Genomic DNA, 25,824 nt, shown 5'->3' on the forward strand with positions numbered 1-25,824 from the left:
TATTCAAAAGGTATAGATTAGTTCACACAATTTCTCCAGTTACTGCTCTGGAGGGAAGAGGGGAAGCCTCAGTAGATTCAAAGGTTCTGACAGGTCTCTAGATAGTTGGATTTTAAGATGAACATTCCTATATTCAATACAGTAGCTATCTCAGACAGATCTCAGTCCTATCTATCTTCAATGATCATACTTATGATTCTCCCTCCACTAGCCCTATCCCTTTTCTCTTCCTAGACTATTCTCCCAATCCTATAGACATTCTCCCCATACTCAAGAAACAACAGCCACCCTACCCATAATTGTTTTTTCTTTATTTCCTTCCCTCTTTATCCCTAGGATTATCCTCGATTAACCTGAGTGTTATGAAAGTTCTGCACCAAGTTCCATTTAAAAACTACTGCTGGCTTTAACCTGTGCTATCACTCCATACTCTACACCAAACAATGCATTCTGAAGTACTTTTGAAAATCTCCATGAACAGAAAGAAACTGGGTATTTTCACTTTGAGAAATTTCTGCTGAAGGCTGTAAAACTAGGAAGGAGCTGCAGGGAGGTAGAAGGATTAGGTTTGTAATAGTTGCCTATTTGAAAAGGAGAGTTCACTAACTTGACTAAGATATGGAAGAGGAAGAATGGCTTGATGGGCAGAGAGAACAGAGATTGGTAGATAGAAAAAGTATGTAATGTATATATGAGGTTATTCTGAGTTTATCTAAACTTCAGAAATGAATTGCATTTGGTTTGGATAAATAGGAAGAGCACAATCCTGGAAAGTCGCGATTAGTTCCAAATCATTTTGCCCATCCTAAACCAATAAAACATAGCTTAGACCCTAGACTGGTTTGGTCTGGAGAAATTGAGCCCAACTGCTCCCAAAGAGAACTCCTTAATTTCAAAGAATTTACCCTGTAAGAAAAGGAACAGACAAACTGCAGGAATAGGCTTTGTAAATTATTAACAAAAATCACAGGTTGGGGTGATCTTTCAGAAAGCAGTGAGAAAATGGGGTGGTGTTCATCACCCATGAAGGCTTGGTAAAACAGGGCAAACAGTTATCAACTGGATCTTAATCTCAGAGCGAAATTCACCACTATACAGAGGCCAGAACAAGGGCTACGTGGCACTCAAATCTAACCTTCGTCCTGTTTCACCCAGACACAGTAAGCATTCCCATTCCCATCTAGCACATTTCATGAAAGCACTTACAAATGCAGCAGGATGATGGCTGTTCAATGAAAATAGTTTACCACATGCTATATTTTTCAGTTATTACAAGCAAATGCCTCAGTCCTTACTTAAAAACAAAAAAGGCCAACCAAAGTTTGCTGTAACTTTGTATCAGATAAAAGAATGAATGCACACTGCAGGCCGTAGGCCATATTCTGCCCTATTTTGTGGCACTCCAGTGGCATAAAGTGGTTGCAAAAGGGGTAGGTTCCTTTGGTTGTATAGAACTGATGTAATGACTTTATGCTAGCCTACCTCTGTACCCTCAAGTCTAGGAAGCATGTCAGGAGCCATTCTTTGCCAGAGTAATAACTCATGAAGGGCCACTACAAGCTAGTGCAACTCAGAACATTCCGTAGTTGCTCTAAGTTTCACCAAGTACCAGTGTCAGAATTGTGGCAGTGAAAAGGTGCTGTAGAGATGTGGCTAGAGCAGCGCCCCCTTGTGGACCTTCCAGATGCCCTGATGAGATCATGGGGGGAGGAGGGGAAAGAAGAAGTCTCTATCTCCAGTGTCCATTGCGGTGGGCCCTGGTCCACTAGCTAATTGTCCTTTCAGTCCTATTCTTTTCTGCAGGGCTGAAATGCTCTAAAACAAAAAGCAAACCCAACTCAATACTGGGCCTCCCACCAGTCTTCCTGTGAGGCATCCCTGCCCTTTCCTTTGGGCTCAGGTCCCAAACAGTCTCTAACTTGTGTGTCACTTGCTCCTTGGGGTCTAACTGCTCCTCCCCAGTGGATGCTCCAGCTAGCAGGCCCATATCTCCACAACTTGGCGAGCAAAGCTCCCTTTAGGCAAAGATGCAGAGCTCTAGCTTCCTTCCTGGATCAGCCCTGAACTTAGCCAGGCTCTCTCCTTTTATTCCCCACTCCAGGTTTGGCACTGGCTGCAGGTATACCAGTGGTGGGGCTAGCTAGGCCCATAGGCCCTCCTTAACACCTTCTCTGCTGGTGTGGGGCCTCTCTGCCCCATTATAGGTGCCTTAAAACCATTTTCCCCCTATGAATTTGGCCCATTAAACTCAAGTTTTTTTCCCCCAAGCTGCAGTGAACTGTTCAGGTATAGCTCATCACTATCATATGTTAGCAATTTGGCAAAGATTTGTCAGACTATTATGCTGCTTCCTATTATGATGTCTTATTTGCTCTGAGGAAGCATCTAAGAACACCACTCAGAGACCAGAATCCCATTGTGCTACGTGCTGTACAAACATAGAAGAAAAAGACAGTCCCTGCCCTAAGGTGCTTACTATTAAAGCATATGGCAAGAGACAACAAATAAATACAGACAGATAAGTGGGAGCACAAAATGAAACAATGAGACAGTAAATAAATAATTGCAGTTTCCTACTCCCAAATCATTGATTTGGATAATTATTTTTACTCTCCACCTTGCCTCTTCATCAGGCTCTTGGAATCCCACCTGTTTCCATCTGGTGTACACAATTCTTTTGTGCACAGCTGCATGGAATCTTACACTCCGAATTGCTAGTTTATACAATGAAAAAATTCTAAAATCCATCTCACCAGAAATAATATTCTGTTTATAATAAATATTACACACACACACACACACACACACACACACACACACTTAAATGTACAGTAGTGAAAAATAATCAGCATCCAAAAAATGTGTTCTTGTTAAAAACTTTTAGGAGCCAGTTAAAATGTGTTGCCTTGTAGACCTGCCCAGGTTTTTATTTTACTTTGCTTTTTCATTGCAGTTTTTGATTTGTTGCAGAACTGAAATAAAAATAAGCTTCTTATTAAAAACTACCTAGAATAGCAAATCCCATGCAATAAGAGAGTTAACAATTGTAAACCCTGTCATGTCTCTGAGAAGCAGAGGAATTATCTTGTTATCAATTTAATAATGGAACATTGAAGTAAATGATGCCATCCACTGACACCAGTAACACTCTCTCTCCTGGGAAATTCATGTCTGTAGGAACTGTCAATCTAGATGGATATGGACATATTAAACATTGTACCTTCAGTCCATAAATCTATTCTTTCTATGCTGCCTTAATAAAAAGATTCTGCATGGTGATAAAGACAAGCAATGCAGAATGTCTTGACATTACTGACCTACACTCCTCCTATTTAAAAAAAAATCTTCCAGAGAGTGGATATTAAATAATTTAACAATCTCTAACTTTCCCTTGTTTTTCCTCATATCTTGTATTTAAAATATCTTCAAGAGATTTTATGTCAATAAAGACTGAATAATTACATGAAGATGCAAATAGCGACTAATGCTGTATTTATTATCCAGCTTACTTTGTTTAGAAAGCTAGCTGCTTACATTCCTATCTTTGCTTTATATCTTCTCCACTGTTTTTTCAAACTAAAGTGGAAATAATATACAGTATATCTAAAAACAAACAAACAAACAAACAAAAACACACACACAGGCGGGGAGGGGGATATTTCAAAGAACAAAAAGGGCCACATCTGAGGCTAAACTGAAATGTTTATTTTCAAAGCAGGAAAAAATTGATCCTGTGACAATGTTCACTTATGATGACTCCAGTTCTATTACATCAAATGACAGATGTAGATTTAATCAGATTACTGATGGATGTCGGTGAGGTAGACTGGGATATAACTCCAAATTAAGGCACATAGTCGCTAAGATCCAATGTAAATCCTCAGGCAAATGAAAACTGGGAGTTGGAGACAAGCCAATTTCTCAAGAAAATAATAAAATGTTGTTGCTTTCTCTGCAACAGGATGCTAAACAGACCACATCTGATGAGCTGTCACCTGATATAATAGACCAGTAGCTTGATTTCTAGAGATATTCTCCACCCACAATTCCCCTTGAAATCAGTCAGAGTTGTGGGAGCACTGCACAAATGAGGAAGGCCCAAAACACAAGTTCCATGTAGTGCTTATTGTAGACACGATAGTGATAGGTGCAAGTGATAGAACAATATCAGTGAATAAATCTGGCAGCCACAGCAACACAGGAATCCAGTGAATTTACATGGAGAACTGGCTGGAAAATTATACTTTTTTCCTGTGGAAAAAGTTGTTGGCTGAAACACTGGAAAAAATAGTTTAAAACCCATAACATTTTCAATTAAAAAATGAAAAAAAAATTGACCATAGACTGAAAAATTGTAAGTGTTGAGCCAAAAAATTTCAGTTTTTTGATTAAAAATATCAAATATTTTAGAGGAAAGAAGACACTGTCCATGAAAGATGTCCAACGAAGGCAAAATCAGTACCTGGAGAGCACACTTTAGGGAGACAGGAAAGCTGTAGGTGATCAGAAAACCCAGGGTCATTATATGGGGGGAGGATCAAGAGGTTCATCAGTTCAGATAAACTCCTCAAAGTCTAGAAGCTCATATAAATCTTCTCAAAAATTATCTGATGGCTGCAAACTGGCCGGGAAATTCATAATGATCTTTGGTATTTTATATTTAGGGTAAGGATGAAAATGACAAAGGAATAACTTTTCCCTCAGTCAATCAGCCTTTTTGGTACGCAACAAAAACAAAGTACATATGTGTAATTACATGAATATTAATGAAGGGGAAAATACACAATCTAAACAAGATTGAATCTGGGAGAGGTGTGAAGGTTTGGGTCCGACTCCATTTTTAGATAACTAGTGAATCACTGCTTGGAATTTACAGTTCCTGCAGGATGCCGCTAAGTTTGTAACACACATGCAGGAGTACCTTTTGGGCAGCGACACTTTCAAGAGGAAGCAAGGGAGGCCAGTGTATGATCAAAGGAGCTAATGGAAAGAGATTATATCTGGTTTTACAATATTTCAGACACAAACTATAACCTGCAGCTAAAAGTTACCAACAGGATGCTGACACTTCATTGATTCTTAAGACACATATGGAAAGACAAAGCAGGGGAAGAGGCAGCACAAATTAGTTGGTTTTTTCCCCAGTACGGATTTTTTAACATCTATCAATCAATTGATCTATGGTACTTATACAGCTCCCATTAGTATCTGAGGGCCTCACAGCCTTAACTCCTCTCCATTTTAAGCTAATCTTCATTTTACAGATGGGGAACTGCGGTGCAGAAAGCCACAATGGCATGCCAAGGTTGCACAGGAAATTTACACAAGTCATTTTGAAATGAGAGAGGTGTTTTCAGTGGTAGGACCCAGAGGCATGGGCACTTGGGGACAGAATGAATTAATTCACTTATTTTGCCATTTAAATATAGTGCGTAGCTAATGGTGCAACAGTGATTTACCCCACAGAGGATCTGGCACTATGCTGCCTGCTAGCCATAGCCATGGAAGGAGCAACACAGTGGCCAAACACTTTTACATGGAGTGCACTAGATACATTTCTTTATACCACTGTATCTCTTACTCATTCTGGCCCCCTTGCCACAGGACCTGAGCACTGATCTCTCCATTGCTCTCTGTCTCCCTCTTCATATGTTCTTTTTTCCTTCTTTTCTCTCTACCATTTCTCTCTCTTCCCCCCATCCCCTTCCCAGGTTCCCATCTCTCTCTCTCTCATTCTTTCTCTGTGTTTATCTTGCCCCAGTGTTCCTTTTGCTGCCTCCTCCACACACAAAGGTCTCATCTACTTTCCCCACTGCCCTTGAGCACAGCTGGTCAAATCTCTTTTTGGCAATCAAATTTTGCAAATGAATAATCCTTTTTTCACTGAATAATCCTTTGGGGATTCTCCTCCTAACCCGGTTATTGAGTCAGCTCTACACATGCTATTCCCCAGTGTATTCCCTCTCTTCTTCCTCTTTCCATCCCAAAGAAGTCTATCCTACTCTACCCTTCTCCCTTTTATCCTCTGCTTGTCTTCACCTCCCCTGAAGCCACATAGCAGACAGAGGTTAAAGGGGTATTTTAGAGGAGAGGGAGAAAGGAGAAACATGTCTTTATGCCCTACTTATCTTTTATTCTTCATCTTCTCCCATTACACATCACTGGAATGTTACAGCAGGGATTGGAAGGGATGCGTGAGTTAGTGAATGCAGGGTTGCTTCCTCCTCTACCCAGCCACTCTCTCTGTCTCCATGCCCTGCTCCTTGCACCACTCTCCTCCCTGTGATGCAATGAAGGGAAGGGAAGCACCATTGGGTGAGGAGTGAAGTCAGAGACGGGAGGAAAGGCTGTTCTGCCTGCCTGAAGAAAATACACCTTAACACACTTAAAACCGCCTTCACCAAATAAGGGCACTCCACCAGAGAAGTAGATCACATCTTGTAATCAGCCACCCAAATACCCCAAGAGAACCTTCTTCAATATAGAAATAAATCCCCTCTTATTGCACACCTCTAGTTATCACCTACTATCCCACACTGGAACCCATAGGGGGTATCAAACAACTACAACCTATACTAAATGGGGAACCCATCCTGAAAGAAATCTTTCCTGAAACCCCACTTCTGGCTTTCAAACAGTCCCCCAACCTCTCCAAGCTCATCAAGCAGTGTGGGGACCCCTAGATCACAATTTTGTCACAGATATTTTTAGTAAAAGTCACAGACAGGTCACAGCTTCCATGAATTTTTCTTTATTGCCCTTGACCTGTCTGTGACTTTTACTAAAATATCTGAGACAAAATCTTAGCCTTACTTAAAATGTGTGCTAATTACTTATGCTAAACACCTTGCGCCTTATGTTCCACCCTGCATTTTGCTGTGATGCTGGGAGCACCTTTCCCGGTCCTGAAGAAGAGCTCTGTGTGGCTTGAAAGCTTGTCTTTCTCACCAGCTAAAGTTGGTCCAATAAATATATTACCTCTTCCACCTTGTCTGCCTGACGATAAGGCAGAATAGCTGGTTCTACTGATCTGTGGCCCAAACTGCAGAGGATGAAGAGAACTTTTAGTCTTTAACCTAGCACACAAGACAGACTTCTGCAAACAGTCCCGAGAACCTTAAATGACCGTCTGATAGGCATGTTCGTTTTAAAGCTCTGTGTGGCTCGAAAGCTTGTCTCTTTCACAACAGAAGCTGGCCCAATAAAAGTTACTACCTCACCCACCTTGTCTCTTTAAAGAAACTATTATTCAGTGAAATCCATCCTGCAAAATAGGAAATCCACTGCAGATCACATGGAATTTTAAGGCTCTGGGATGGCTTTATTCAATTTAAAAACTACAATTCTTTACCTCCCAATGCCACACATTTCCCTACCTTCAACATCCGTGCTTTTAAGTCACAATTCAGGAAAGCATGCACTGTGATGGGAGTAATCATGTACTTAAAGCTAAGCACGGGCTAAATTGCTTTGCTGAATTGAGCTATAAAAGCACAGGTGAAAGTAAGCAATATGAGTCAAGACAGAACATACATAGAGCAGGTATGGCCATAGCTAATTGAATGCTAACTGTATGTACAGAAATAATAGCAGCTAAAATGGACACACTTACTTTTGATATGATCATCATTCTGTGAAGTCAGTATGTTCTTATCCTTTCACAAAAGGGTCTGATATTACAAACTCTACCACTTTGACTTCACTGAATGACAGTCCAGTGATAATATGGGAGAGTGGTCACTTTAGCTATACTAATACCATGCCATAAGCTATACTGCAATCCCCCACTGCCCTACCTCACAAACAAAATGATTCTTACTATGATTCCCCACAACTTTTAAGTAATGAGAATTACAGGGAATTACAGATCCAATCATTTGTGGACAGCAGAATTAATACCCAGCCCTAAAAAAGAAGTTCAAATTCAGATTTTCTCTGTTGTTGCAACTACTAGCTATGTCCCACTGCCTCAAGGTATCTAATGTGCCATTACCAGAAAGACATCGCTGTACAAAGATGATGATGAATTTTCTCAAGTCTGAAGCAGGCAGGCCTGCTTTAGATCCTGGCATATACTGGTATTTGTGACTTTTTAGTGTCTATTAATTGACTGCCTGCCTGTATCAGGCATCAGTTTTTTGCTCTCAAGAAATCATTTTTGTAATGTTCTTTTTAAATAATTTTAGCACTTAATACTTAATGGTTTCCTCTAAGTCTTGATCAAATGGCCACACAGCAATATCAGACCCATTTTATTAGGTTTCAAAAGTGGAGACAATACTGAAGAAAATTAAACATGAAAGAGGATATAAACTATTGATGGGTGAATGTGGTGGTGTCTAAGGTTCTGTGAACCTTGCAAGCTTTTTTGGATTCATAGCATTCAAAAACCAAACCAAACCAAACCCAAGCTCAAGTTTTGCAAAAGCTTTTCTTCCTGTAACTCAGGATTTTCTTCAAGAGCAATTAAATTAAAAATAGTTTCCAAATTAAAGAGACCCCTGTGCTTTCTACTAGGGAGAGAAGAACTACATCCTCAAAAAGATAGGCTGGCTCAAATGGGTGAACTGCATCGGATACACACTGGTTCTCTATTTCATCATTGAACTTTTTCTCTCTGAATTTCCTCTTCCACAGTCTCTCCTAAGTGGGACGAAAACCCAGTGAGTCATGTAGCATCATGTTCAAATCCCAAGATGGTAGGACTTCAACAGTCCCTTCTGAGACATACGATCTGAGAATCTCGTGAGTGGGTAGTTTTATCTTTGCAAACAGACATTCTAATTTACTTAAGTAGCTAGCTGTTATGTTTGATGACCCAAGCAGTCTTTTGGCTGCACTCCAGAAGCAAATAAGACACAAAATTAAGGGCAAGGAGCTGGCAATTCTCTTCAGACAAATCTCTTCTCCTTGACTGCTAGTTCTACCCACTTCTTGTTAAACTTTTAAGGAAGCAAACCAGTGAATGCTGAGAAACCGATAACAATTTTCACTAAATAGAGATCCATTTAACTGTAATCTAACTTGTTCAGAACTACTGATGTGTTATCAGACATTTTCCTCAGTGAAAATTCAATAGTTTATGGGGCTATATTTTAGTTAGAATGAAAAAATATGTGAGCCTAATCACCATCCAGTATAGGAGAGGTTTTAGCACGAACCTAGTTATTGACAGACATTCAGCCAAAAAGGTAAGTAAGCTGAGAATATACACAAGATCAGATCCTGGGCTACTTTAGAGCAACTTTGAGCCCTTCCTTCCAAGACCAAAGCTGTCCAAAAGATGGTGTAACCAGGCACAGAAGGATTCCATCAAAGCATATGGGGAACATCCAGTGCCCCACAGTCTGCTTCTCCCACACCACTCCCTTTCATGAGGCTAACACAGAGGCTGCGGCTGGGATGTCCCTATGGTCCAGTGATCTCCAGCAACAATAGTAGCCCTGTGAACTTGTTGGCAACTGACAAAACTTATAATAGTCATTAGGCTGCTCTAAATTCTGCCAGGGGACCAGAACAGTGAAAATCACCCTAGCACTGGGGGTGGTTTTAAGCCATCTTTGCAATCTCCTTCTGCACTGCACCAACTGCTACTTGGCCACAGATTGAGATCTGGGCCATTCTGGTAGACCAGGACTTCCCACATATTGTTCAACTGTCTCATGTACTTTCTAGGAGTCCAGGACTTGCAGGTGTATTCAGCCTTTAATATGGTGCTATGACCCATGGAGAAGACAAGATTTGGCTCAGAGTAAAGCTCTTATACCCTTGCGCACCTAGAAAAATGTGGTCTGATTTTCAGAGGTGTTGAGCAATCCAGCTCTCACTGAAATCAACTGTAGATACTCACCCCCTTGCAAATGAGTCTAATCCTATTTAGGTGCTTAAATATGGATTTAGGAACTGAACTTTAGGCACCCAGATTTCAAAACTGTGACCCTACTTAACCGCTATTGTACAAATTAACACAAATCAATGTAAAGTGCTAGTTTTACCACAATCACTAAGAATACAGAGAATACTTTAAAATGAGACATAGGGATAAAAATGTGAAATAGTTGGGTGTAAAACACAAATCTCTGAAGCAATTTCCCTGTAGGGAACAATGTAAGTGGCAGAGGACAAGGCAAAAGAGAACTTGCTAATGTTATCAACAACACAGTTTTAAATTAAACAAAGACTGAATAAATGTCTACTTGCAGCTGATGTGAAAAGGAGCTTTTCAAGTAGTCTCTTGAATGTAAGCCTCCAGGAAATAAAAGTGAGATTTTTCTTTTAAACATTAAAACAGACACTCCTCCTTCCCTCTGGATATACCTACAGTACCAGAATAGCAGACACCAAGACCCTGTGTAGAAATGAGGGGCTCCTCTATTGGGTCAAGCTAATATTGGGCACTTGAATCCGGCATGAGGGTGCTTGGTAATTAATGCTGAAAAGGTATATTTTTTTAACTCCAGTCTGAATATACAAAGACTTAGAGTAACTATGTAAAATGCTAACTAAAATCTGGGAACACCTGAGGTACAGCCAAAGTTGGAGAAAAAGGCTAGGCAGGGTTTTATGGTGGCAATTGTTAAATCTGATTTACCAATAAAGCCAAATTATGGGTGTATTAGTAATATATACAGTAGGGGTATGATCTATTCAGAGCACAGTGGGAATTGTACCTGTTTATGCATACTCTGCTCAGTGGAAAAGGTAGAAATATATTTTTAAAAGTAATTGTCTCAGAACCTCCCACTCCTGGATCACAGACTGAAGTGCTTTTCAAAATGATAGATTAAAATATGAGTTTAAGGCCTTGTCTACACGAGAAAGGGTTTTCCAGCAAACACTCCTAACGTAAACACATCTAATAGAGTTCTTTTGCCAGTACATCTTATACTCATTCCCTGAATGAAATAAACTATGCCAGTAAAAGGATACTTTTGCTGGAATAAATAATTATGTCTACACTAGGGCTTTTGCTGGCACAGCTATGTCTAATTAAGTGTGATTTTTTTCACATTCCTAACCAACATAGCTATGACAGCAAAATGTAAGTCTAGATTAGGCCTAAGTATTTTTCTTAATGAGGGGCACATAATATCACTACTAAAATTAAGTACAGAATATGGACTATGGGAGTAACATATACTTTTTGCCATTTGAGTGTAAATTTGCTTTTTTATTATGATAATATGAATTCTGCTTAGAGAAAAATGAATTATGTAAATCTCATGCACTCAGTGTCTTCTAAAAGATTAGCAGTCAGTTCTGATACACTATTTTAAAGCTATTGTACATTTTAAAAGGTCTAATTTTGAAATTTACTTAATTGACTGTAACAAATACAGAATGGAAATGGGGAAGAAATATTTGGTGGATAAATGCTTTGCACAGGTAATAAGGCTGGCAGAATGTCATCATTTTTAAGAACGGTTCAATGGGTTGTTTTAAGACTTTAGTTTTTGATGGATCGTTGGCTATTAATGGTTTTAAAAACTATAAAATTTAACCACTTTGTTTTTTTACTTCTTAACATTGCCACAAGGTCATTTTTACCTCATATGGCAATATCCACAACCTAACATTAAAACAATAATGATCCAGGAGCAGGGCATTTCTTAGAGATTAATGACTGACTGGGAGGAGGTGATGGCCTGAGGCATTGCTGAGAGCCGTTGACCCCAGCCAGTTTATACAGGGTATTTCTAGAAAGAATGAATGCTCTGTTTGTTAGCCAATCAGATTGCTGGAATTATTTCTCAACATTCCATTGGACATATAACGACTTACAAAATTCAGAAGATGGTTATATTTTAAAAAGTGCCTATGTGTTCTTGCTAAGACATACAGCCTCTAAAGAAAAATGACCTTAAAAGGAGAGCTCTACCTTAATAACATGAATAAAAATATGCAATTCATCATGTGATCATCAATAATTGATCATCAGATTCAGGAACAATATTTTTAGTACATTAGTGTGTATATTTTTAGAGCATTTCCCTTCTCAGCACTCATTCTAAAAGGCTGTTCATTTGTTTCTTCAAAAAGGAATTTTTAGCACTGGCACTAGCTAAAAGTAATGCGAGCATTAAACCAGCTTCAGCTGACTCTGGCCATTAAGGGGTTTGTCTCTTCCAATAATCAAGTACAGCTCTCTGCACATTTTCTAGGAGGTGTCTGGTGGAGTATTCCAGAAACTGCTTAAATTTTTTCCTAGCTCTCACCCTGAGGCAAAAGTTTTAAAGACCCTCTTGCAGTCTTCATAAAACTGTGAAAATTGTCCTTTTCTAACAGGATCAATAACTTACACTCTAAACCAAAAGAATTCTTCTTTGTGTAAGTACAAATTTCCCATCTGCCTTACTGTACCATGTCAAACATGGCTGTAAAAGTAAAACAAACAAAATAAGCCATGCCTTTATAAAATGCATGAAAATAATCTAACTTGGCACTAACACAGTTTGACTGGTTGTTCAACAAAGCAATAGTTTTCAAACCCAAATCATGAAACATCTCATCACATTTCTCCTCAAGGTCCTTATTTGTCACCAGAAACACTGTACCACTTTTCCCCGCCAACCATTTGACTGTCGCACATATTTAGACAGTAAGCTCTTTGGAGCAGAGATTGTATCTTATGATATGTTTGTACTGTGCCTAAAACAATGGGTCCTTGATCTCAGTTGGGGCCCACTTAAGTGCAACTGTAATGCAAAAACTAACAGCAGCAACAACTGTGAGGCTGAAGGGGAGGGGAGGAAGGATGATTTTCTTGCTTGTAAATGAAAACATTTAGCCAAAACAGCTACAGCAAAAGTGTATTGTGTGTACTGGCTATTCTAAAAATAGTTCTGTGTTTGCTGGATGCTTAAAATGAAAATGTCAGTTGAACAACAAAATCGACAGACCACTCCCTGTTCAAAGTAATACTATCAACATGAAATGTTAAAATAAAATACATTCAAAAACATTTCCATGGGTCCCAACTGAAGCTTCAACTCTAAATATCTAAACTTCAACTAGTTTAAAATCTAAACCCAAATTTTGTATCTCCCAATCCCATCTCTATTAATATTTAGATCACAAGAGGCCTGAATACTTATTTTTTTGTGCCTCAAGGAAGAAAAGATGAGACACAGAGCTTCTCTCCTTAGGCAGAAGAATGATAACTCAAATGCATAATATGGTACCTTTCTGCCAATCTTAAACCAGCCTCTGTTGTTATGCACCCATTTTTGAACATACTAGTTATGCCTGCAAAAGTGTACAGGCACCACCTGCAGATGTTTGTGTAAATCAGATTTCTAGTTGTACAGCTCCTTAGTCACCCCACTAGTTTGGATAGGGCTTTGGTGTGTCTAGGAGTAATTGTGTGGCAGGAGGGTGAAATCTCAGCTCCCATTTGGTGGGTAGTAAAGTTTTCTGCCCCTAAGGGGCAGCCATTTGGGGCTTCTTATTTCAGCCCTACCCTTCCCACTCTTAAACTAATATATGCTGGATCTCATATGATACTAGGGGCTAGGCCTGGAAGGGATTGCTCCCGTATGACGAAACTGACAAATTACTGGGGACATCTACCATCAACTACCATCCTGGGGTCTGGTTTTGGAGAGTTTATATTAAAATTGTTACAATATTGGGATTGTTTTGGTACTGTTTCTGGGCAGGTGTGTTATTTGCTATGGGGCAGTTGCATCCCAAGCTTAGTTCCCCCCCATACAACTTTTAGACAACTGCAAAGTAGCAGATTTGTTCTGGCCGCTCTCCATCATTACAGAGGGGCAGCCAGGTCAAATTTAAGTGGTGTTGTGACCCCAGGCACCAGGTCACAATGCCACTTACTCAAATTTGGCCCAGGGCCCCTTTGTCATGATGGCAGGGCAACTGGGCCAAATCTGCCACCTTAGGCCTATAAGGAGGAGGCAACAGACAATCATGAGTGGCTTCTGGCACTGACCCTTCCTCTTCCTGCTGGCTGGACACAAAGCAGCAGCAATAGCCTGGACCAGCCATCAGTGAGACACCAGCCTCCCCTGTCGCTCCCCCAACTTCTCTGGATAGGACGGCCCACCATCTCCCTGTCCCTCTCCAGGATGGGACTGGCCCATTAACCTCCCACAAGCAGCCATGGCCTCAGTGGGGATGGTGATACAATTTTCCCCCATCCCTGAATTTTTCTAAAATGACTCCTGTTCGTTGGTCTGGAAGGATACAACTGAGAACCCTAAAATCCACTGTGCTGCTTGGTCTTGGGCACTCACAAGACATGAATAGGTGTGCCTCTGACTGGTGCAGGTTGTGGCTCCCCTCATCTAATCTCTCCTAGTTGAGTTAGGAAGGGGGGGGGTGCGGGTCAGGATTCTTGCTTGCTGTCAAGATCCATTGGAAGCCTGAGTGTCGAGGCAGCCTGACCTCACTCAAGCTCAGAGACATTGGTGCTGCTACAGATCTGCACTGGAAAAACCATCTCATGTAGTTTGAGGTGACAACGTCAGCTTGGTATAAGTTTGTGGTCTCTTCATTTAACCATATTATGGTTTCTGTGTCTCTGTTTCTGTGTCCACATCAACAAGTGTTTTGGAGTACGAAACACAAGTGCCCACTCCTGAAAGTGCAATCCGTTGCATATGCAAACAGAGAGCCAACATAAATAGAGGGAAGCTGGGGCTGAGCTGATAGTTTGGCCTTCATTTTTTATGCATGTGCACCCAGCAAAAAGGAAGGTGCTGTAAATTTGGCCCTGTGGAGCTAAATGTGTTCCAAATAGTTTCAAATCAACCCAACAAGGGAAAATGAACTTCTTAACTCTCCAGTACCACCTGCCCAACCGTGGTGATCACCTGGCTACTATATTTATTGGATATAATATATAAGCAACCCGCACACTGCGTGGCTCCCATCAAGGGCAAAAGCCTTTGTGATGCTTTCAAAATACAACCTACTTCGGCCTTTATGGCTCTTAAAAGGCTAGATTGAACCATGGCTGCCACAAATGTTCCCTCATCTTCTGTAATCATAGAGACAGTATCTACATATTTTAAAGTCTCTTAATAAAAAAGCAAAGTCTTACCTCACAGAATAAAACTCAAACATAGCTAACACTTTTTGTGGCTATCTCAATGTTTGCAACCCTAAACCACAACGATCTGTATATCATACAAGGCTAATGGCACTATTCCAAAATACCTAGACAAATCCACATAAGCAGTCCATTTCCTGGACACTACTGTGCTAATAAGCGATGGTCACATAAATACCACCCTATACTGGAAACCTACTGACCACTATACTTACCTACATGCCTCCAGCTTCCATCCAGGACACACCACACGATCCATTGTCTACAGCCAAGCTCTAAGAGACAACTGCATTTGCTCTAATCCCTCAGACAGAGACAAGCACCTACAGGATCTCTATCAAGCATTCTTAAAACTACAATACTCACCTGCTGAAGTGAAAAAACAGATTGACAAACCAGAAGAGTACCCAGAAGTCACCTACTATAGGTCAGGCCCAACAAAGAAAATAACAGAACGCCACTAGCCATCACCTACAACCTATCCTGAAAGATGATCCCTCACTCTCATAGATCTTGGGAGACAGACCTGTCCTCTCTTACGGACAGCCCCCCAACCTGAAGCAAATACTCACCAGCAATCACACACCACAGAACAAAAACACTAACCCAGGAACCTATCCTTGCAACAAAGCCAGATGCCAACTCTGTCCACATATCTATACAAGTGACATCATCATAGAACCTAATCACATCAGCCATGCCATCAGGGACTCGTTCACCTGCACATCTACCAATGTGATATATGCCATCATGTGCCAGCAATGCCCCTCTGCCATGTACATTGGCCAATCTGGACAGTCTCTACGCAAAAGAATAAATGGACACAAAGCTGACATCAGGAATCATAACATTCAAAAACCAGTAGGAGAACACTTCAACCTCTCTGGTCACTCAGTAATAGACTTAAACGTGGCAATCTTGCAACAGAAAAGCTTCAAAAACAGACTCCAAGGAGAAACTGCTGAACTTGAATTAATATGCAAACTAGATACCATCAATTTAGGCTTGAACAGAGACTGGGAATGGCTGAGCCATTACACACATTGAATCTATTTCCCCATGTTAGGTATCCTCAGACCTTCTTGTCAAACTGTCTGAAATGGACCATCTTGATTATCACTACAAAAGTTTTTTTTCTCCTGCTGATAATTGCTCATCTTAATTAATTAGCCTCTTAGAGTTGGTAGGGCAACTCCCATCTTTTCAAGTTCTTTGTATGTGTATATATACACGTTACTATATGTTCCTTTCTATGCATCTGATGAAGTGGGCTGTAGCCCACGAAAGCTTATGCTCAAATAAATTTGTTAGTCTCTAAGGTGCCACAAGTACTCCCGTTCTTTTTGCGAATATAGACTAACATGGCTGCTACTCTGAAACCAAAATACAATGCGATTTTTTAAAAATCCATGCTACAAAGAAGTCAATCATTTGTCTGAAATCCAGTGATTTGCTGATCTCTCTTTCTATTGATAACACGGCTAGTTCTGACAAGTGTTCCTGGGACATACTATAGTTAAACAAAAATATTTCTTTATATGCTTCAGTTTTGAAAAGCTGCTTTTTGATGAGGCAACCGTCACAGGGACTGTCAGAAATATTCTGAGGGCAGTACACACATTAGAAGCAGCAATGGGAAGACCAGATTATTAAATTTACTTCTGGGGTCCAAGAGCATGGTATGAGCAAGGATGAGTTTTATCAACTCACTAACATCCTTGACATCTATATCAGAGTTACTTAATCCATACCTCAGCCGACCATCTGGTACTTTTGTACTTAGACTAATACAAGAACCCAAAATGTATTTGTATTCTCCTAGGACCCCAAAAAGTTCCCCATAAACTTTCAATACTCAACCTGCTGTAATACTGCAAATATTTAATCCTGAATTCTCCTTCTGCAACTATTCTAGGCTTACGCTCACATCCATTTTCCAGACATTTTGCTCATTTCACATGGATTTCTGTCAGTGCTGCAGTGACTGACAAATTTTTCTGCAAGCTCTTTTCCATCAATTAGGGCCCCTTCCAAGTCCTCTTCTGCACTGCACTAGTGTGTATTCTGGACCAAACTGTTTGCTACATCAGTTCACACATTGAGATTTTGCATAACTTTGCTTACTGTTCTTACCATCTTACTCCAGGACATGCCATTTAGAGCTGTAAAAGAGAGGTTGATTTTAATGAGAGACTCTAAAAACTCCCATCAGTTACGGGATGATGTAAACACATACACATGCTGGAAGAGTCCAAAAATAATTTAATGTAAGCTGATGATTTAGCAACACAAACAGAAGGTTTAAGCTATGGCAACTCAGAGCTACATTAAATGTTTTGATGATGAGAATAAGCTGTCCATACACCTTCACTGATGTCCATTCATTTTAACACCATCAGATCCTGGCTCTCTGCAGTCACTGAAGGCAATCTCACAATTGCATTCTTGCAGAAGGACTGTGAAGAGATTTACCTGTTTTACTGACACATGAGCAGCACACCAAAGATGCACTGCTGCCATAAAAGTTCAGCAATCTCAAGCAAAACTGATGGGCCCATGCAGCTAATCTCCAGAATGTGAGCATAACATTTTTGCACAAAACTCTCTTGCATGGTTTAAAATCTTTTTCGACATTCCTCAACAAATCAGTCATTCTACTGATATATTAAATTCTGAATACTTGTGCTGAGGCAATGGAGTCATAAGTCTCAGTACGGATGGGGCTCATTTTAATCCTCAAAATCCCAATATTGTCCATCAAATACCTCATGTTTTATCAGATAAGTGATTTATTCAACTTTCAGGGGGGTCAGTTCTTTCAGTTCTTCATTACAATGCTAGGACTCCATGTAGTGTTGGAACAGAGACTTTATTTGGCCTCTGTCCTAATGGTCACTTCACATGGAGCCTCTTTTTCTTCACTTTCATTTATTTACATTATTAATACTCTCATCTCCTCTCAAACATATTTATTTGAAGCTCCCATCTGATAATTTTGGTTTTCATTTCTCTCTTCCTTCACTTTTCTCTGACCAATGCTAAGATTTATACAGTCTCTGTCTGGTCATCATTTTGTCTCTGAGACCCATGCATTGATAAGGTTTCCGAATTGTATTAATTCAGACTCACTCCTTTGGTACTCAATACTGTTTGAAAAACAAAAACAAATTGTTCCATCTTTGCCAACTGTTAAGTGGTCTCTCCTTAGTACTAAGGAATAGCATTTATCTGTTTAGAGTGTACTCTCCCCATTAATAAGTGTGCATTGTGATAAATCCTTAAGTGCTAGATACCACATATGGACAAAAATGAAAAACAATATTAAAAACCTAAACAGGTTCATGACCAAAATCCGTAGGCAACACTGCAGTGAAGACATTTTGATGTCAAAAAGCCTCTTAATCTTTCAATTCAAGTAATGTGACAAGACAGGCAGGTGGCCCATTCAAACCAGTGAAAAAAGTGACATCTTATGAAATGAGAGGGAGGCCATAAATACAGATAGGCCTAATGCACTGTCACACATAGAACCCCAGTGATTGAAGTGACACTGTCTTGGGTGTCTTGGGCCCTGTGTTTTTAAAAGCTACCTCAGATGAGGTTCTAATGCTACATAATATTTTCTTTAAATGGCCACAACTAAGTTTTCAATTAACACCTCACTGATATGAATGAGGTGCCAGTGGGACAGCATTTACAGAATTGTTCCTGTTGAGTGACTGGCAACAGTATTCCGCAACGCTTCAGGCTTCAGTTAATTTTATCCTAAGTAACCTTTCACAATGTAAATCAGTGCTTTGGTCCTCTGTTAACATAGGGTACGTCTACAGAACAATTAAACACTCATGGCTGGTCCATGTCAGCTGACTCGGGCTCGTGACACTCATGCTGCCAAACTGTAAAATTTCAGTGTAGATGTTTGGGCTCAGGCTAGAGCCCGGGGTCTGGGACCCTCCCCCCTCACAGGATCCCAGACCGCGGCTCAAGACTGAGCCCGAATGTCTACAGTGTAGTTTTGCGGCCCCACAGCCAGAGTCCCACGAGCCCAAGTCAAATAACACAGGCCAGCCACAGGTGTTTAACTGTTCTGTGGACATACCCTATGTTAACAGAGGACCAAAGCACTGATTTACATTTTAAAAGGTTACTTAGGATAAAATTAACTGAAGCCTGAAGTTCGTATGAAATCAAATTTCTTGGTAAATGTGCCCATTCTTTCATTTCTGCCTTTCAAAGAACAAACAGTATGGATATTGAACAAATTCAGGAGAAAACAAACCCCATATAGCCACAGTTTTGCTGGTGCCGCATTGAGAACCTCTGCGTTATGACACAAACCCCTTCCGCTAAATCAAAACAATCCATTCTTGTGTTATCCCACCATGTAACTGACTCTGAATGTTTCATAACAATCTTCTCAGATATTAAAACCCACTGGATGTAGTTCAGAGAGAGGAAGCCCCTCAGAGTGTTCCTCCTCCATTATTCCAGCAGAGTGATTGGGTTTGCCTCCCCCAGAAATAAGTTGTGGGGCCTTCCCCAAATGCCTGCAGATCAGCCAAAGACCAGTGTTATCTACTATAACAATTGATGCATTTGCAGCAGCACCTTAAAGGAGGCTTCCAATAGTGCAGCGGGCTCTGCTGAACTCAGGGGCAAGAGAAGCAGCCACCTGGAATGGGGGACAGAGGAAGTGCCTAGAGATCACGTATCTAAGACAGTGGGAAGCAAGTGTGAGAGAGCCAAGGGCAATGGCACTCCTTCCTTCCCTTCAAATGGCCCTTCCCCTCCTGGGGTGAGAGGGAAGTGACTGTACAAGGTATCTGCAAACTCCGCCTAGAGTCAAATATATTATTAGCTGTGACTTCATCACTAAGCTCTGCCCACAGGTCTTATTTCGTACAAGGCCATGGGAAATCTAGTACTAGCCCGAGCCAAAGCTGGGATAATTTTCAGAATTTCCTTTGCACTATAGATGACTATCACCCTAATGGCAACTGAAAGGATGCTAATGAGGGTTTACTTTCTAGGGAGTTAATGCTTAACCCTGTATGCAAGCAGTTTAGTTCATATTCCCTTTGTCTAAAAAGAGGTTTTGCCTAAAACTATTTGTATTACAAAGCAAAAGTAATTAAATATCAATTCTGGTTTGATTTTACTATTTACTATAGCAAGATAATTTTCTTTATTGTAAACCACTTTTGTGTCCTCATCTCTGCTTTGCTTTCATTTGAGCTGATAATGTCATTTTTTGCTTGTTAATTAAGTTCACTCACACAATGCTCAAAAAGTGTTTTTTCCCCCTTTTTAAAAACTTAACAAAACAATAAATGTCTGGTTTAAAACGCTTTTCTAGAGGAATGAACAGGATTGTAGAAAAACAATTTCTGCAAGTTGTAATTATACAGAGCATTTCATAATAAGCATCAAGAGATTTCTACTCAGTGAACAAAAATCTGTTCTCAGTTAGCAATGAATTTACCATTATAATGATTATGGTTCTTAGTTTAATTCATGGACAAATTTGAAAAAAAAAAATGCCTGTGAGCAAACCAAAATTATGCTGCTAGAAGCTACTTTTTGCATATCCAGATGTAATGTAAACAACCTCTAAGATTCTATAAAAGTCAGGCAGGGTTAGAATGCTAAAGCAAAATTCATATTCTAAAAGTAATAACTCATACAGTAGGGATTGGATCAGAAAAAGTTAATCCTCAGAACGGTGACTACTTGGACTCATTTTAATATAGCTCCTGGCTCTCAGAAGCTCTACAATTTTCTTAAACTAAACCGTTGCATTTACTACTAATTCTGAATTGGTCTCATCCACAAAATGCTGTAATATATATTCCGTGAAAGCTGCAGAACAATGTCTTTCCCAGAGGTAGAGTTATAAATTCTGCTTGGACAAACCATTGTGTACAGTACTCAGAATGGTCAAGGACTCAAATTAAGGATGTTCATTAAAATCAAAATGATAAAATTAAGAAAATTATTTTCATATTCACACTCCCACCTTTTATTCACCCCACTGGGCCTTGGTAATGCAAGAATTACAGCACAGTAGCAAATCTTCCACATGCAGCAATATCTAGGTCAAATGGGACATTTGCTCTGCATTTAACTACAACTACTTGATTCATGACATTCTCACACTTTTTTCCTGACAGTTACCTGTATTCACACTTCAGGAATGAAAACTGAAAATGGGAAGAAAGCATAATAAAAGCAAGGAATGAGGGCCAGATAACAGGAAAACTATATATTGTTTGCTTTGAAGAAATAGAAGAAACATAGAAATACAGTAAATGGGAGGTAGTACAAACAAGAAAAAAGTGTTAGCCTGTTTAAAAAGTATATTTAAATATGTAAAAACTTGTTATTATAGTTCTGGTTTCATGGAAGGTTAAATATATTTGTAGACAAATATTTCTTCTCTCTCTGTTCTTGTACACTCTAGATAGAGGAAATCGATTACATTATAGTTTATTCTCCCACTTGCTGGTGTTCTCTTTCTTGCAATTCCTTAATTCCACACATAACAATGAAGTTTCATCTGAGGCAAATAACTAGTACTCAATGGACAAGGCATTTGTTTCTGCCAGCACATGGATTCATTAATCCTGGCTTCAATGACTCCTTTCCTGGTAGCAGCTGGCAGAGGAGATTGATAAACAAGAGAAAAGAGAGTGTATCCTAAAAATGGTTCCAATGCATTGAATGCCATTACCTAAAATTCTGAAGTTCCTCTCATAAGTTAAATGTGTTCGTGCTCTGAACCAGGCAAAGCAGGACCTTGACCCTGAGTCTCTGACATCCCAGGGGAGTGCCCTACACACGACAGAGTCAATCTTTCACTGGTGATTTCTCCCTGCCCCTGGTTGGAACTGTTCCAGTATCTATAAATAATAAAATATTCACTACGCCAGAGGAAGACTGACTGACTCTATAGCCCTGTGGTTGGGTGCTCACCTAGGATATGGGAGACCCAGTTTGAAGTCCCTGCTCTGCCGGAATCTGAGCAAGGACTGGAACCTAAGTCTCACACATCCCAAGTGAGTGCCTTAGCTACCAGACTATTGGCTGTTCTGAGGTCTCTCTCTCTTTAATGAAAAATTCTGAAAGGTCTCTGAAGTCCTTGCAAAATGGAAATTTTGTTTACTTGGGAAGTCCTAGTGGTATAGCTTATTTGGAGTATAACTAGGGGTTGTACTGATATAACTATTTTGCTAAAAATTTGCTAAAAAAAATCTTACCCCTAACAGAAAATGTTATTCTGGTACATTATCTGTGCGTAGACCAGGCCTATGTTTATGGGACCTAAATCACCTGCTCAGTCTTGATTAAAGGGTCTAGGCATTTCACAGGTCATGCTGATTATGTATCTGGCCTATCATGATGATTGGTTATTCTCAGGGATGAGTAGTTCTGTCTGGTTGAATGGAGTTTTCTTAACCCAAACTCAACTCCCTTACCTCTGTTGGTCACGTAATATTGATTTATTTACAATCCATAGTCAGTATGTCACAGATGATGTACTCTCTGCTGATACTTAAAACTCATTCTTGACTGGACTGAATACTTGTAAGGATTTGTACCAAGTGATGAGTGAATGACAATGAAAATAAGATGAAGTACTGTTAGTATGGGAGTCACTGTGCTGTTAATTGTTTTAAGCCTCTAATCACGCTTAATTGGAATTAGAAGTACCCAGAAGACTGAGCAGAATCAGACTAAGCTAAATGCTTGTGAAGGGAGAAATCCATTCCAGCCATGTAAATCTTGAGTTTTCAAGCTCTGTAAAGTTTGGGGGCAGATTGCTCGGGGAAGTGATTTCCACTCCGAACCTAGCACAAGGGTGCTTGGCTGATGCACAGCCATCTCAAAAATACTACTCTAATGGGCTAGAGTAGTGGCTGTACCCCATCTATGCCAGCTGCACAGGGTATTGGGGCCACTGGATCTGTCCTTGTCTGCCCCCAAAATGGCATTCTGGGCAGGGCTGGTGTTGGAGACACTTTGGTGCACAGACACCCAACACCATCACCCAGCTGGGAGACTTTCCACATGAGTGCAAAATCAGCGAAACAAAACAAGTATTAATGCATCTCTTTTTTCATCTGTTTGTGTGGTGTCAGTGTAGCATCCTTTTACCCTATCGTGGAGATTGTTCTGATGAATTTTTAAGTGGGTGTTTTTTATTTTTTTGTTTTTTGTAGTCTGTTTTTACAACAGCAAAGCGATTGGCAGATTCTTTAATAAAATATATTACATACATCAATATTTATGAATCTATAAACTGAATGCTTTCAATATACATACAGCATTCTTATGTTTGAGTTGTACTTACTCGGTTGGGAAAGTCAGCCTTCAGTTCAGTGACACTTTTACACCAATATTCTGCAGTTTTCTCACTGATAAGCTCAATATTTAGGAAAGAGCCTTGACCTGGGCCATATATGGGGCCTGATGTAATTCCACGTATAATTCTTGGAGAAACATTAGTTACAATGTCCTGTTAAAACACAGTAAAAAACTTTCAGATTGATTTACAAAGTAAAAAAACAAAAATCACATTCCTATAGAGTCTATAAATGGTGTATATACTACAATGTATTAATGAAAGGGAAACCATCCATTTAAAACACACTTCCATCCAAAATTCTATATGCACTTTTGTTGCAAGTAACATCTAAGATTAGAGACTGAAGTAAAACAATGTTGTTTTTTCCCCCCAGTTTGATTGCTTTATGCATTCCAGAGCACTCTGTGCCAACGTAATCCACTGGTGAGTTGCAAGTCCCCTCCTGCCCATGTTGATCACAGAAGATATGAGTCGTTACAGATCCCAGCTACCAAGCTCAAGCTGTAGCAGCTCATGCTTTTAGCTTTGGAAGTCCCTGATTCAATCCCTGGTGTGTCAGTCAAGATGGTGGCTGTCACATAAATCCTAGATGAGCCCACACTTACACGATGGCTGTTATCTTGCCTAACACACTGGGGACTGAACAGGGGATCTCCAGAGCTAAAAGCATGAGCTGCCTGAGCTAACGGCCAAGGTTCTGTAGCTAGGGGCTGTCAACTCATCCTCTCCAAATTGGCAGAGACGGGGACCAGTAACACACATTCATTAGTGGGTTTCACTGTTTCCTCTGTATTAGCTGGTTGCCCCTGTTATCTGGGAGTTACTTACATGCACAAAATTGCAGAATCTGGTCCTAAGGATGAAACTGACTAAACTATTATTGAGAGTGCCAGTTGTGGGAGTGGGAATGGAATCCATTCCCCAAACACAGGTGCAGTGTAAACACTATTCTAGCGCAGTGCTTCTCAAAACCGGTCCGCTGCTTGTTCAGGGAAAGCCCCTGGTGGTCTGGGCCAGTTTGTTTACCTGCCACGTCCGCAGGTTCGGCTCATCGCGGCTCCCACTGGCCGCGGTTCGCCGCTCCAGGCCAATGGGGGCTGCGGGAAGTGGCACGGGCCAAGGGATGTGCTGGCTGCGGCTTCCCGCAGTCCCCATTGGCCTGGAGCGATGAACCACGGCCAGTGGGAGCCGCGATCGGCCGAACCTGTGGACGCGGCAGGTAAACAAACTGGCCCGGACCGCCAGGGGCTTTCTCTGAACAAGCGGTGGACCAGCTTTGAGAAGCACTGTCTAGTGAACAGACTGCTATAGTGATTGGTTACTTTCTGCCCCCCCCATCTAGGTGTAGTGGGTTATTGCATCTCTGTAATTATGGATCAAGGGCCACAAATGAATGTATTTTGGACTATAATATAGCAAATACACCAAAAATGGGCAAGAGCTATATAAAATAGATGCATCTTTTCTGTATGTAGATTTATATTTACTCGCTTTTTTTGGTCAGTTTATGCTGAAGTGTTAGGTAACAGCGTTACTTTTAAATGTTTTTAGGTATCAAGAGGTATAGTTTGAGAGTAACTGGAATACAAAATTCTTTAAAGAGCCCCTCTGTATCCCAGCTATGTCCCCTCTGCAGCAGGCAGGGGGTGCAGACACCCTGGTATGCAGAGGGGCCTACATAGGTTTTTGTGAGCCAATGAATTTTGTAGAAAATGTACGTTCATTATATTTATGCCAGTTCATTGTGGTATATGAAGATATGAGACTGTAATGCCTTTTGTTTTCTATCTCCTATATCTTTAAATTTCTGTGTCGCAAGTTCAGCAGCCATTTTGTTCTCAGAGTTACTACAGCCTGTGAAAGAGGATATGCACACACAAACACAGAGCTCTCTCTCTCATGACAACTTTATTTATGTTCTCTATTGTTGTTTTTCCTTAGTTTAGACTGGAAGTACACATTTTGCTCTTTAAGTGTAAACATACCACTACAAGCTATTTAAACTATATAAGAAAATCCACATACAAAGTATAATTTAAACAATTTGTTTTTGATTTAAAGTAGACTCTATGTATGATTGTACAAAAAAACTTTCATGTAGATCCCAATCCTTCAACTGCATATACCCAGGCACAGCCCTGCATCCCAGTAAAGGCAAACCCTGAGTTTTATACTACAGTAAAGTCAAAGGGGGGTCTATATGAGAAAAAGTGGTCCAGGCATGTAATAGCAGTATTGGAGCTTCAGCTGTCAAAAGAAAAGGACCTGGGTATTAGCAGTACCAGTACATCAGACTTCAACATCATAATGATGGAGTAAGAAAGATAGATAAATAAATAAATACATAAATAAATAAATAGTAGCTACAAATTCAAATCCAGTGTTGTAA

The 25,824-nt window shown here is 40.2% G+C and overlaps 1 protein-coding gene across 15 annotated transcripts in view; it reads right to left on the reverse strand.

Moving 5' to 3' along the window:
• DPYD (dihydropyrimidine dehydrogenase) overlaps window positions 1–25,824 on the reverse strand; it is a 612,292-nt gene that overhangs the window by 165,756 nt on the left and 420,712 nt on the right. For 14 of the 15 annotated variants that reach the window (XM_065555590.1, XM_065555592.1, XM_065555589.1 and 11 more), the window contains one exon: window positions 23,421–23,585. The exons of the other annotated variant lie outside the window; for it this stretch is intronic. In XM_065555590.1, the coding sequence (XP_065411662.1) occupies window positions 23,421–23,585 (165 nt within the window). The remainder of the gene's footprint in view (window positions 1–23,420; window positions 23,586–25,824) is intronic. 15 annotated transcript variants of the gene reach the window in all.

Source organism: Chrysemys picta, chromosome 8 (genome assembly GCF_011386835.1).
Source record: "Chrysemys picta bellii isolate R12L10 chromosome 8, ASM1138683v2, whole genome shotgun sequence".
NCBI lineage: Eukaryota > Metazoa > Chordata > Testudines > Emydidae > Chrysemys > Chrysemys picta.